The 13,471-nt window shown below is 40.4% G+C and overlaps 2 protein-coding genes across 4 annotated transcripts in view; both read right to left on the bottom strand.

The window, feature by feature from the left end:
• Positions 1 to 197: 197 nt before the first annotated feature.
• Positions 198 to 6,620, bottom strand: boka (BCL2 family apoptosis regulator BOK a). 2 transcript variants are annotated; one of them, XM_026305203.1, is made up of 5 exons: positions 6,463 to 6,620; positions 5,996 to 6,338; positions 4,597 to 4,725; positions 2,657 to 2,820; positions 198 to 1,447 (listed from the first exon to the last, which is right to left on the bottom strand). In XM_026305203.1, the coding sequence occupies exons 2-5, from the start codon at positions 6,207 to 6,209 to the stop codon at positions 1,322 to 1,324; spliced, it is 633 nt and encodes a 210-aa protein (XP_026160988.1). In that variant the 5' UTR covers positions 6,210 to 6,338; positions 6,463 to 6,620; the 3' UTR covers positions 198 to 1,321. The 2 variants fall into 2 exon arrangements, with proteins under 2 accessions (XP_026160988.1, XP_026160987.1); XM_026305202.1 differs by having other exon boundaries at positions 5,996 to 6,286.
• A 1,879-nt stretch (positions 6,621 to 8,499) lies between these two features.
• The window catches only part of farp2 (FERM, RhoGEF and pleckstrin domain protein 2), a 28,982-nt gene continuing 24,010 nt past the window's right edge, over positions 8,500 to 13,471 (bottom strand). For both annotated transcript variants that reach the window (XM_026304965.1, XM_026304966.1), the window contains exons 19-27: positions 13,177 to 13,307; positions 13,017 to 13,085; positions 12,842 to 12,931; positions 12,101 to 12,183; positions 11,773 to 11,891; positions 11,415 to 11,578; positions 10,428 to 10,535; positions 10,181 to 10,332; positions 8,500 to 10,087 (exon numbers count right to left, since the gene is read on the bottom strand). In XM_026304965.1, the coding sequence (XP_026160750.1) occupies positions 9,994 to 10,087; positions 10,181 to 10,332; positions 10,428 to 10,535; positions 11,415 to 11,578; positions 11,773 to 11,891; positions 12,101 to 12,183; positions 12,842 to 12,931; positions 13,017 to 13,085; positions 13,177 to 13,307 (1,010 nt within the window). In that variant the 3' untranslated portion in view covers positions 8,500 to 9,993. The remainder of the gene's footprint in view (positions 10,088 to 10,180; positions 10,333 to 10,427; positions 10,536 to 11,414; positions 11,579 to 11,772; positions 11,892 to 12,100; positions 12,184 to 12,841; positions 12,932 to 13,016; positions 13,086 to 13,176; positions 13,308 to 13,471) is intronic.

Genomic DNA, 13,471 nt, shown 5'->3' with positions numbered 1-13,471 from the left:
TTCATTTATTATATTATCCAAATATTCAATACCGCACAGTGCTCTTCTTAAAGGTAGGCCTACTGAGTATTATCTTCACCTTTACTATCCAAATACTTTACCAATTTTGTTGACTACTGTACATTTATCAGTGCAGAACAGCTCAACACCTCTGTGAGGTATACACAATATACAAAAACACCCAGAGCACATAACAATTTGGTATGAAAACACCAGGTTTTAATTTGTGCATAAATGTGCCATATGGTACCAACAAGGTGCCATATGAAGAAGGTAATATTAATTCTATTAATCCTTTAATTCATCAGGAAAATCCCTGCAGTGGACTGTTGGACCACTTACTTTCTGATGAACCACACCACTGCAAAGCCAAATCGCCATGAATTCTTGCAAGAAACATTTATTGTTCATATTTACAGTTGCAGTCAACTCACAAATGTTTACTTAAATTCTAGGTCACCTAGTACTACATGGCATATACCCGTGAAATTATTCATGGAATAAATTCTACCTCTAAACTCAAATGTTATCAAAGTGCTCTAACTCAGAGAAAAATATACTGTAACTTGCATTTCTGTAATTACAGTACAGCAATACAATACACTGGCTCACAGTGAATGAGGAATACAGAAAGAGACTAGTCCATTGGCTGTATAGTGTAGTAGTATACGTGGTATAGTATGGTTGTAGACTCATTTCTTATGATTCATTAGGTAGGTGGTGGGGTTGAATTTTATATTTGTCTTTTTAAAAAAGAAAGCATATTTCAAATGTGTTATTTCATATTTTGAGTTACCAGTATACACGATGGAATGTGGGTGAGCACTGGACACTTTCTATTTAGTTTCAAAGAGGCCCAGAGGGGGGATTATAACATCATTCTGTCATACATTTTCTTAAATATAAATCTGAAGTGAAAAAATCTAAGCCCCCTCCTCACAAAAAAACAAAAAACAAAAAAATCTAAATAGCTTACAGGCCAATATACTGCAGTTGCCATATTTGATCACTAGGTGAAGCCAAACATCTGCCAAAAAAGCAGCAAGATGGGCAGTTCTGCAGTTAGAGGAAAAAAGTAGAGCTAAAAGGATAAAAGGAACACTGGGTGATTTTACACATCACATCAAAATTGTGGAACCATACTATAGAACCATTAACAGCAAACAGTGGACATAGAAGAAGCAAAGAAAGTCCATAGGTGTTCATCGGTGAAGGCTCAGTGCAAGAGTGTAAACATAATCCAAAGCAGTGGATCCTCCATTGGAGTGGTGTTGATGGTGTACAGTGCTGATCAGTCTGTGACAGTGTGTCACTTTGTCTTTCACTTCTCCCTGAGGAGGTATAACATGATGGCCTTCACATAGTGTCCAAAGGCACAGGCAGCAGACACCAGCCAATGAGAGTGAAAGCTGGGATCAGTGTTCACCACGCATTTGGTTAAATCCACCTGTAACAGCAGAGGACACAGAGTCATGCATGTGCCATGTTGCTCACTAATTGCTGAAGCAAACATGGCCATTACACAGTGATAAAAATCCATTTTGATTTGTCAGTAACCTGAGAATCTCCAGTGAGAAGTTACATGTGCTACCTGCACATGTAATTTCATAGCCATTGCCCACACTGTCAGCCTCCATAAACCAACTTGTAAAACAAGAAAACGTTCACACTCATTTAGCTATCACAAACAGTACAGTGTAGAGGCAGTCCTGATACTACAGATCCATCTGATCCTTCACACCACAAAATATTATTTATTAAGGCTTCATGCTGACAGCATTTCCCAGGGTCGAAAGCTTACAATTTGAATTCAGACTGCAGCTGTGAAAAATAGGCCATTCATTTGTGAGTATGAGGTCAGTTATACAATGAATTGCTCTTTATTTTGTCACACTCTACTTATTTTCAAAACAAACGCTCACTTGGGTGCCGCGTTTCTGAGTACGTGGTCGTTAATTCGTTCACTTGTACTTTTTCCAGCAGAGCAGAACACAGATGGAGCCACTTAGCCAGGCCCTGTTACTAATTATGCTAAGTTTCTCAGACAGCCGTTTTTACATTAACAGGGCTCCAGAGTGGACATATCTCTATAGACTCCTGTATCCCATGCACTGGCTTCAGTTTATGTGTAGTAGTTCTTTTTTGTAAAACAAGAGATTTGGGTAGCTCAGGAGGTCTGGGTATTCATCCATTATCTATACCCACTTATTCCTAATTAGGGTCAGAGGGATATGCTGGAGCCTACTCCTTCAGGTAAAAGGCTGGGGTACACCCTGGACAGGTCGGGTCTGGGTATCTCACTTCACTACACAGCAAAATTAGTTCTAAGACAGCTTTAAAAAATCTGTGCATTGGCTCACTTTATCAGTTCAAGCCTTGTAATACTGTTGTACTATCAATGCTGGGTCTTACAACAGATGTAATAGGGTTTAATGATTTTACAATGAGCTTAACATACTTCACCACACCCACTACAGAAGCTTATGCCAACACAAACAAGAGCACACACACTGCCACAGCGTTGTCAAATGTCATTACCACCAGTTCACCTCTGCGAAAGTAAAGGCTTTGGAGTTGTAGCATTACCAGTAGTCACAAGCACTCAAGCATCTACACAAACAAATAATTGGGTTAGAAAATAGACTGTTTCCCTTACCCAGCCCCCTCTCCGTTTTAGCCAGGATGTCAGACCCTTGCGGACAAACTCTCCCATGCAGTCGACAATGGTATGGACCATAGCTGGATGACCATGGCGGACACAGTCGACTGCCAAGGCCCCTGCGACCGCGTACAAAGAAACAACTTTTCCCCATGTCACACCTGTCGAGGTCACACAAGTAACAAAGCTGTAAAATATATCTAATGTTATTTTAATACGAAAAATCTAGAAAACATTGCTTTAAGAGAGACTGCTTTTTAAAAAATTGCTGAAATAGCACACCAGATGTCTCTGTCAGTAGTTTTCAGTATTTTTATTTAATGATGGCTGGACATATCATATCTCAGCAGCCAGGAATTAGGCCTGCATGCTTGTCTGTTCCACACAGAAGAAAACCCAAACACAAGACTTGCAGCTGCACAGAAGCAATACGCCTCACTAGATCATTTTTCCAACTTCATTCACCAGTTGAATACAGCTTTCTGCCACCATACCATCTACAGCCTCAGACTGTTTTTGTGCTGTTTATGTGACCAACACACACAAACTGAGACTCACCTCCATCCATCTCTGTAACTGTTTGATTGAGTCCTATGAACAGAAATAGTGTTTCTCTTTAATGGCTGAAGAATTTTGTGCACTTCTTTCCCCTTAGTCTCACATTCCAAGCTGACAAAACACTTCTGATGCCATCAGAGTACTTTTGCATACTTGTCAAATGTCATTTAAAGTCCCATGATGTCACAGATCATCAGCAAACTGTTTTCACAAGTTCCATGACAAGTAAACTGACTTTTATGTGCAAAACCAATGTAATACCCCTGTAGGGTATTATGCTGTACCCAGACTAACATGGCCCACTTTGTCCTTTTGGTCACACCATGCAGCAGTGTCCCCTATGGTAGGATACCTCTTGAGTAAAAGGAGTACTCCCAGTGGCTTAATATTTTTACTTATAGTTGGTACTCCACATTTGTGAGATCAAGGAACTGAAACAGTAAAGTTGCTGGTTCTAAAACCAAAAGAACGTGCTAAAAGATCATAAAATAGAGCTGAGGGGAACTGGGAGTTGGGTGAAAGTTCTCTTTCTCATTACACACAGTACTTTTATCCATAAAGAATATTAAAATAGGCATCTTTAAAAAAATGCTGCTGATGATATAAATAAGGAAGATTATTTTTAAGCTCTAATTTCTCTGTGCATCATAAGGACAATGACATGTGTGACTGAGCTCATATGTTAAACAAGTCTGTGGTTGTAATCTACTTCTGCCCATGACTTCCTCTTCGTACAGTGACAATTCCAGTCTGTCAGCTTTACTGTATGTCCAGTGTTACACTGTAATCAAACCAGGCAGTTACTAAAACCTGTAAACTTGTACCTAAAACTACAATTCTTTTTGTTCAGATCAGTATGGACATTAATAAAATGTTTGAAGTAATCAGTGATTTTTTTTTTTAAGTAACTCCTGCTCCTATTGAAAACCACACTAACCTGATTTTCTGCTGCTGCTTTGTCAAATTCCCTGAGGAATAGGCCAGCTGAGATTCATGACTGAACTAACAGGGTGGGGTCCAAACTCTCTGCAATAATCACTCACTCTAGCACAATGTTAACCTAATATGGACTGAGTGTAAAGACAGCAGCAAAATGTTTCTGACTGTCTGGAGTATCCTGTGGTCAGCGTGTTGGGGGATTAGGAGGTACTTAGAAGGCAATTCTGTGAAAGAAAAAACATTAATAGAATATCATTACTGTATTTGCCTCATGCTCTGAAGTTCCTACTTGCCAAACTACACTTCCCCAAAAGGAACGTCTTTCGTTATTTTCATATTCTAGTTTGTGTATGTCAGAACTTGATAACAAACCACAATAGCTGTTTCCTATGAGCAAACTAAATTTACAATACCAGAAGATTTTGAAGGGGGGGGCCCACCTGTGGAGAAAACGTCTGCAGCCACAGCCAGGAAGGCATCAGACACCACGCTCTCTGATGCCACTGTGATGTTGAGCTGCCGCGCTACATTACGGTAAACGTTAGGTCGAAGATACTCCAACTCATCACCTGGCCAGAACAAAAGAAAAGAAACTGAGTGTCAGTTTAAAATTCACTCCCTGTATGTAGGGCCACTGACTTGCATTTAGCCCATAACCACAGTTAAGGAGAAACCACAGTACCTTCTTAAAGAGACAAAACCACATTCTTAATGCTATGAATAACTGACTTCATTAGACAAAACAAAGTAAAGAAATCACACATTTCTCAGTTCATGACTCATTGCTTGTGATCAATACTGGCTAATGTTACCAAACACTGGGTGAATATTTCTGTAGGCCTATAATAGACAAAACAGAGCCTGTTACCTGCCTTTTTTTTGTCTCCTCCTCTCCTGCTACTGTAACAACAGCTCAGCATTTAACCTGAAGGCTAAACCCAAACAAGAGTACAGCATTTATCCCATAATTGCCATTTGTTATTGTTGCAGTGGCTGCTTTTCAGCTTCAGAGACATAGTCTTAAACTGTGTCTCCTACACCTGATGTGTTTTATTTGAAGATATGAATAGGCGAACTTGAAGAATACAGTGATGGCATTGTTAACACACTTTAGAACAGAGTTATAGTCACCTATGTTAACACTATTACACTATTAACATCTTAAAATACTAGCACTCTGTTTTGACACACATTTTAGAATGACTTCTCACTGCCAAGCCAATTTTCTTTTAGACCTTAGATTCCAGTGAATTGTATAATTCAACAGGAGGTGGGATAACAACCACTAACAAACTTTTCATACTGGAAGGGTTGGCTGTGTTTTTCATAGAAGACAAACATCCCAGCAGGGAAATGGGACTGAAATGAAACTATGTCCTTTATTTTTGTGGGGATTCCCTGGAATGGCTCCAAGATCCTCCAGTGAAAATCAAAGGTAATCCCACTTCCTCTTATATCTAATGTCATATCCATAGGATATTTAGAAACACAAAGTCATGAATCCAAACAGCCCTGAAGGCCAATCTGAAGAGACCTGTGAAATTCTTTAAAAGTGTATGTAAGTATGGATATTTTCCCATGTTTAGATGATTCATTAATGTTTTTATTCATTAAAAAAATGAGAGTTTGAAAGTTGCTTCTTAAGGCTTCTGCAAAAGCTTCTATAATTTAAGGGCCTAGGTTATAAGTGTTTTTTTAAGAACTTAAACCACCTTTGCGCCCTCACTATAGCAAAATTATAAACTCAGTCTAACTGTCTGTGGGAACATCACTAAAAACCTTTAGATTCTGTAATCTTGGAATCATTAAACTCACTTTTGCAGCGCCTCGAAAACTTACCCAGCCACAGCAGAACCGACGATATTTCTCCCAGCGCCCCACCTGATGCGGCCAGTCCGTGTTCGGGCTTAGACCAGCCCATCCCGGCACGGTTCAGCCTGGAGTGGATGTAGTCCCTGCACAGAGCTTTGCCCTGGGACACAAGCTCCTTATCGGTGGGAGAGCGGTCAAACACTTCGGCCGCAAACACAGAGGAGCGGCGCAACATCTCCATGCCCGGCTCATGCGCCTCAGAGTGCGCTGCTCAGCTCCTAAGCGGCCCTCCTCTACAACATAGGAACACCTCTTATCCTACGATAGAAAAGACGCTGATCGGTCATCACAGCCTGGATAAAGCTGCCCCCTACATAACGCAATCAAAAAAACACACATGGGCTATATAAACCAAGGCTGAAGGGAATGTATTAACTGTCAGTGCGCTCAAACTCGCTTACAGTGAAAGAGAGGACAGTTAAATTACACCTTACCCCGAATCAAAAAGTTAGTAAGTCCATAGAGGAGGCCTGTCACCCTACAACGGGCTGCATCTGGTCACTGGGCAGAAAGGTGGCGTTGATCACTGGCTATGATGTGAAGATTTACTGCCACTGCAGACACACAAGCGCTTCTCTCCAGTCTGCTGTCTGACAGGCTTTCCTTCTAAGGGCACTTATTGTCCAAAGGCGGAGATAAGCAGAGCCACTCAAGCACCGCCCCTCTCGCCCCCCATCCCAACAATCTCACACGCACACACACACACAGCTGTAACGCAATACCTGGATTTATTAAAGGTTGGTTGCACAATAAAATCATCCAACTCAGGTTTGTTATTTTATGTTCAACTGTAAACACAAAGCGAAAGCTTGTCTGACTAAGTCTATTAGGTTCTTTCTGTCTAAGTAAAGTATGAACTCTAATATGATCAAGTGCAGACTGTAAAACAAAATCTAAGGCTTTCTATTAGTCTATTAGTATTTTATCCTTTTACAGTGTATTATTATGTCAGTATTGTGCAGTTACATTGGGTTATTCTTCTGAGTGTTGGGGGAGAGCTACAATGGAAGACACAGAAAGCATGCTCTAAATCTACAATTCTACCATCTAAAAATATTATTTTATGTTATATTTTATATGCTGGTTACAGTATTTTGTTATAATCTATATACTCAAGTTGGACTAAATATACTGACCAAAATATAAATCCACTTTCGTGAATTGATTAGGGTACATTTAGGTCCACAGAAACAGAAATGAATTCCTCACCAGTTTCAAAAACAGTATTTAGATGTTGGGAGATTAAATACAATACAATTAAAGGTGCATTTGTAAAAATATATGTATTTGGCTTTGATGAAAAAGACTCTGCCGTAAATATACTGTAAACCCAGTTAGCTGCACTTTTCAAAAAGACTAGAAAGAGGGAAACAGCCCAGTTGAAACAGCTGAGATAATGAATTAATAGTGAGTATTATATTTGATATGTATACTAAATGTAGTTATCTTGGACAGAGCCAACCTGTTTCCTCTTCTTTTTAGTCTATAAGTTAAGCTAGGCTGCTAGCCGTGATGTCTAACTTTAGGAATAAATAAGAAGAGAACCTTAATTTAAAAAAAAAAAAGTATTCTCATTCTCTCATTTCTCATTCTGTGAATGTAAAACTGTAATCTGCGAACTAAGACCCATTAGATGCAGATGCATCAGAACAAATTTGCCACATTTCTATCAGTGTTGTTTTGAAAAGAAAACACCTTGACAGCAGACAACAATGAGATACACACCTTTCTCACACACCCACGAAATAACTGTTAAAAGATTTCCTTGGCAGATGAGCGATAACGGCATTTCAGGGGAAGCCACCCCACCCAGTGTTCACGCTGTTTGGACATGCCTGAGGAATGCCCCGCTTTCTTTGTGACTGTTCGATAGATTTGCAGATCTCACACTACAGGCAAGGAGACTCTCTCTAAACTGTAACTGACAATTACTAAAAAGGCTTACTAAAAAAAAAATAGTAATAGTATAACAGACATTGAGCACATTATTTCAGTGATAATTTTATTTTTAAATGCAAACGATTCAAATAGGTAATTGATTATCAGAATATTTTGGTGCCGATATTTGATATGGAGATTTCATTTCATACTTTGTGTGATTTTGATGCAAAAAAACTATTACTAAAAAACTATACTAAAAATTATTTTGTGTTTTGAGTTGTAAATTATAGTAAATGACCTAAAGACTTCCAATCAGCAGCAGAGCCTGAAACATTTTTTGTTTGATCACTTGTCACTTGATGTACTAAGTCTAAGATAAAATGTCTTTAGATATCACTTTCTGACAATAAATTAGTAGAAAATGTCTCTAGAGACTTGATGGATTAGAGACTGCTGTTGAGTGTGCCTAGAGGTAAATATCTAAAATGTTAAGGTCTCCCACTAAACACTGAGCAGGTACTTTCAGATACATTTGATAAATCTGCAACACAAAGTTGTCAAACAGCTGTAAATTACCAGCAGACATCAGCTGATTGAAATGATCTTTTATTTGTTAAGTTTTTCAATGGAATAACATGAAGACTACATGAGGGCAGTCAGGAGCAGGGCCCTGATGACATGCTAAACAATAAATAGGGGTAACATGCTGAATGTTAACTGTGCAACAGTCAGTCTTGTATACACACAGGCGCGTACGCATACACACACACATGCACGCATGCAGACGCCCTCACACACACACACACACACACACACACAATGTCAGGAGGTCTGGGGACAACCTCTATCATCACCTGCAGCTACAGCTCCAGAGGAAGTCAGACACACAGAGTATAGATTCCAGTCTTCATAAAAATATATATACCAAATAATCGCAGTTTCATGATGTGCTCTACATAGTTAAACTGACAATAGCGTCACTGATGTCTCCCAAGGCAGCTCCCATTTGTCTAAAACGGTCTGTCACACAACAAGACGACATCACACAGTATAGCTACTTCAAAGTTTGTTCTTTAAAGAAAAATCTGGAACTTTTACTCAGAGTAAAAAACCAGAGTAACCACTGCACAGCATTTCCTCAAGTTGTTATCCCTAAGCAAAAAGTAATGGGATAAAAGATTACATTTGAAATTAGAGAGACATGTAGCACCAAACTGGCTGTAATGCTGCCTAACTAACCCAGAGTATTTACAAAAGCTCTCCTTTAAGCATTTGAAACAAACCATTGCATCCTTTCTTTACCAGGCAAATAAAGTCTCAGAAATAAATACAGCTTATGCTAACAGTTCCTACCGGTAAATGCATTAAATGTGAGCTTTACCAGATGCCTGCAGCCAAATCAGTGGTGTTTCTTTGTCTTAAAAGCATAGTAAATCCCTCAAAACTTGCCATGCATCTCCCAAAATTAAATGACTTCTCTTCAGCTCGTTTCAACTTTCAAGGAACCTTCTTCTGCGCCTAAATCTCACACACACACACACGCACCTTTAGCTCTTTCAAAGTACAATGATGAGAGCACATACTATTTTGCACCTTCATTCTACATGCTGTAAATCCTCTGTGTCCTAGTCATAGTCCATAGCTGTACTCGGCAAAGTTTCAGATGTCCTGCACTAAAGAGAAAAGTTCCTTAAAAAGCCTGAATTTAAGCCCTTTGCATTGGATTTGGTCCCTATAGAACAGTATTTCCTGTAGTATCAGTACGTACCAACAACCACTCTGAATGCTACACGTAAAAAAAAAACCAAAAAAACACAAAAAACAAACAAAAGAAAATCATAATGTACATGTCTCCTTTTCATTATATCCAGTATACTAGAACAAATGTTATCATTTACATCATTAATCAAGAAAAATACACAGAACATTACAATTAAGCTGAAAAATGTTAACACTTAAACTGGCAGTATCTTCCAGTCATCAGGTGTTCTTGTCCAAATCTTCCAATTTGCTGAAGAAATGACAAGACTGAAAAAGAGTCCTAACATCACTGAGGCCCAGCCTCTAGATATACAATGTTTGATTTAGTTTCCATTTATCTCCATGGGCCCTCCTTTAGGTATGAGCAGGCTCATCCGGCCTGTAGTGCTGGCTGCACTCTTGATCACCTCCATCCATCTGTGAAGAGAAGACAGGCAGACGCGGTTTTAAAACTATTATGACAGGATCTCAAAGGGGCCCACAATGCTCTGGAAGTTGTTGTGCTTGTACCTTTCAAAGGTGTACTCGCTCTCTGCTCTGAAAAAGTAAACATGGGACTTGAACTGCAGCTTGAAGACGTACTCCTTGTGAATGCTGTCCGACTCCTCAGGAGTGCTGACTGTGTAGCCGAGCAGGGGGAGACTGGCCAGTGGGAAGTCATCCTGCAAACAACAGCGGCCCCGCTGGCATCAGTTACAAGGTTTTACTGGGCTTTTACTCTGGCAGAATAAATCACTCACAGCATGTGAAAGCTAACCTGATGAGTCTTGTAGAAGAACAAGCAGAAGTTGGTGAAAACAACCCAGAGTTTCTGCCACCCGTTACTGTTCTTGAACTTCCTGAGGAGGTAACCTGACAGCTGATTCTGCAGAAGTGGACAGAACAGAAAATATAAAGGTTAGACAGTGATAAAGAAATGACTAGCTGGTGTGTAAACATTCAAAACAGCAGCCAGTCATGTGTAACAGTGTGCGAGTGACCGGTTGTGATATATCTCACCCATTAGATGGAAGGTATGTTGTGTTTAATTGGGGCTTTTTAACTTTAGAATTAACAAAGAAATATTGCATATCTATAACAAAAATAAGGGTTAAATAAATATGTTTTTCAGTATATCATTAAGTACGTGATGACCCAGGTTATCTACTGTGGCTCATGGCTCTGGTACCTGGTTCATGCGCAGGTAATCAGTAAGAGAGAGGTTCTGGTTTCGGTACCAGCAAACATGTGTGATGGTGTTCGGTCTTTGACCCTGACCAAGGAGGTAGCGAGGAGGAAGCTCTGGTGAGACGGCTGGAGAGCCAAAGACTGAGAGGGCGAAAACACAAAAAGAAAGAACAGGGGCAAAGGAAGTGTTAGAATGTTAGCTTTGAGAAAAAGAGCAGGGAGAGAAGACATAGGAAATCCTCCAGGTCTGTGGAGTGAAAATGTTAGTGTCAGACAAATTATGATAGAACCTTTCCTGCATGCACAAAATGAAAATGCCTTCACGGAACACAGTTTAGTAAAACAGAAGAAACAGAAGAAACACAGGATATTAATGGTCACCAGGGAAAAAAAGACATTGGAAGAAACTGAGGGTTTAAAAAGAGAAGATGAACTCTGAAGTGATGATGGCCCTTTGGCTCAAATCCACCAGTGCAATGATGAATGGTACATGTGGTACATGTGGTCATGTGGTCTGCGAGTGTGTGACTGTGTAAACTGGTGTATAGATGTGTGACTGTGGGCAAAGGAGGAGTACCTCCACAGCCAGGCTGTGATCAGACATAGACACACTGGTGTTGCGGTGCCAGCACACATGCATGGTTGTGTTGGCACGGTGATGTGTCTGCTTTTCCAGTGAAGTACGGGAGGAGTTCATGTCATCCTCTGACTCCTGCTCCAGAGAAACCTCGTCAGACGATCCTGAGGGGGGGTGGGGGGTGGGACAGGAATTTGTGTGGAGGAAATGGAATAACTGTACATTGGATGGATAACACTCAAACACTCAAATATGATGAAAATACAAAAACAGCCACATGAAGCACACATTGCACTCAACAGGTGGTTCGGTTATTGTGCATCTAAAACATCCTGCTGAGGTCAACAGAAGCACTTACTGTTGGAGTGATCACCAAGTTCAGCATCAAGGAAGATGCTGGATTTCTCCTGAGACTTCTTGGCCAGGTCAATAGCCATGTTCAGGTCCTCAATCCACTTCCCCATTTCTACCTTAGAGCTGAAAAAAACCAAAATAGGACGCACCATAAGTGTAGTGAATTACATGTTGATACAAACTAATGCAAGCATTTATAAAAAAGTTAGCGTTGAATTAAAAACGCCTCATGTTTCTTCACTCTTCTAACCAAATAGTCTGTGCACAACTACAGTAATCAAAGAAGACTCCTAGACCAACACAGAACTTTTACTTTTCTGTCCACCTCTCACCTTGCAGCCACTACAATGGTTCTCTGAGCAGAGTAGATGGTGAAGCAGTGTGGGACTGACCACTCATTTTCGCTTTCCTCAATCTGCAAACAAAATAGAAAATCAGTGAGATTCAACCAGGCCAAACAACAATTGCAGCCTTATAAAAGCAGTGGGGGAAATGGGGAAAAAAAACCCCGCAGAAAATCTGAATGAAGCCGGAGAGAGATGTGGAGGTAAAACATGTGCAATGTTCTTCTTTTCATTAATCCTCCTGTTGTTATTTACGTCAAAACACACCTATCAGTTTTGAAAAGAAAACTGTGTCCTGTCTGTATTAACCACTTTAGTGGCATTTCATGAATGCCCATTGTTTATTTGGGCCTGTTAAGTAGTATAACCATAGACAGTTGTAACATTGAATATTGTGCAGTCTGCTAGGTGTGCTTTTTTGGTGATTTCTCTACACAAGCATGGGAGAAGAAGGATTTGGTTTGGGTGTCCAAGCTGGCAGAGCTGAAATGACTTACCGGTGCATCCAGCACTATGAGCTGCAGCCAGGAGTAAAGCAGAAACATGCAATGTTAGGAGACCCAGGCCCTCCCTTCAACACACTGCCACACTGATGAGTTCACACTGAAAACCCAAGGTGTTAACATCCCGACCTACAGATTCCTCTCATAGTGAACCTCAAGTCCTAGTGGGAACTTTCCAGGACGCATGCAGAGGTGAAAAGAAGTGAACTAGAGTCTGTATACTCACTATCATGCCATAAAGGGGCAGCTGTCCATGCACTTTGAACTGATTCGTTGCTGTAACGCCTTTGCTTGTGTAGAGGAGCATGTCAGAGAACTGAAAAGACAAGACAAACATCAAACGTTGACCATCTGAAGCTTTAATTAGAGTGTAAGAGACAGGAATGTCAAGCTGTACTAACCAGGAAAAACATTCTTTGCTGCAGGCCTTTCTTGGTGAGCTTGAACAGACACCCCTCTCGAATGAACTCCTAAAGAAACAAGACACTTATCACCCACTGCATGGTCAATGTTTTTCCCCTGCTCACCAGCACCCCCTACCCTCCGCTCCATGGCACTCACCCTACCAGGTGCTGTCAAGTTCTCTATACCAATCAGGTCTCTCTGAAGCTCTGTTAACTTTTGGAAATTTTCCAGCCGGATAAGACTGCTCTGCAGCTGAGTGGCTATCTCTGCCACCTCTTTCAGAGCCTCTGTATGGAAACAAAAATGATCAGAATCCAAAATCTCTGAGTCTTATTATCATCTGGCTAGACAGGCAGACACAGCTAAAAAAAGAGTCACTCTGTTCAATTTGGCAATTTGGATAATCTGTGAGAATAACCACCTGAAGAAAGTGGTGCAGTACTTTCACAAT

This window comes from Mastacembelus armatus, chromosome 4, assembly GCF_900324485.2.
Source record: "Mastacembelus armatus chromosome 4, fMasArm1.2, whole genome shotgun sequence".
Classification (NCBI taxonomy): Eukaryota; Metazoa; Chordata; class Actinopteri; order Synbranchiformes; family Mastacembelidae; genus Mastacembelus; species Mastacembelus armatus.
The sequence above is the reverse complement of the archived record's forward strand: the minus strand, read 5'-3'. Positions and strand labels throughout refer to the sequence as shown.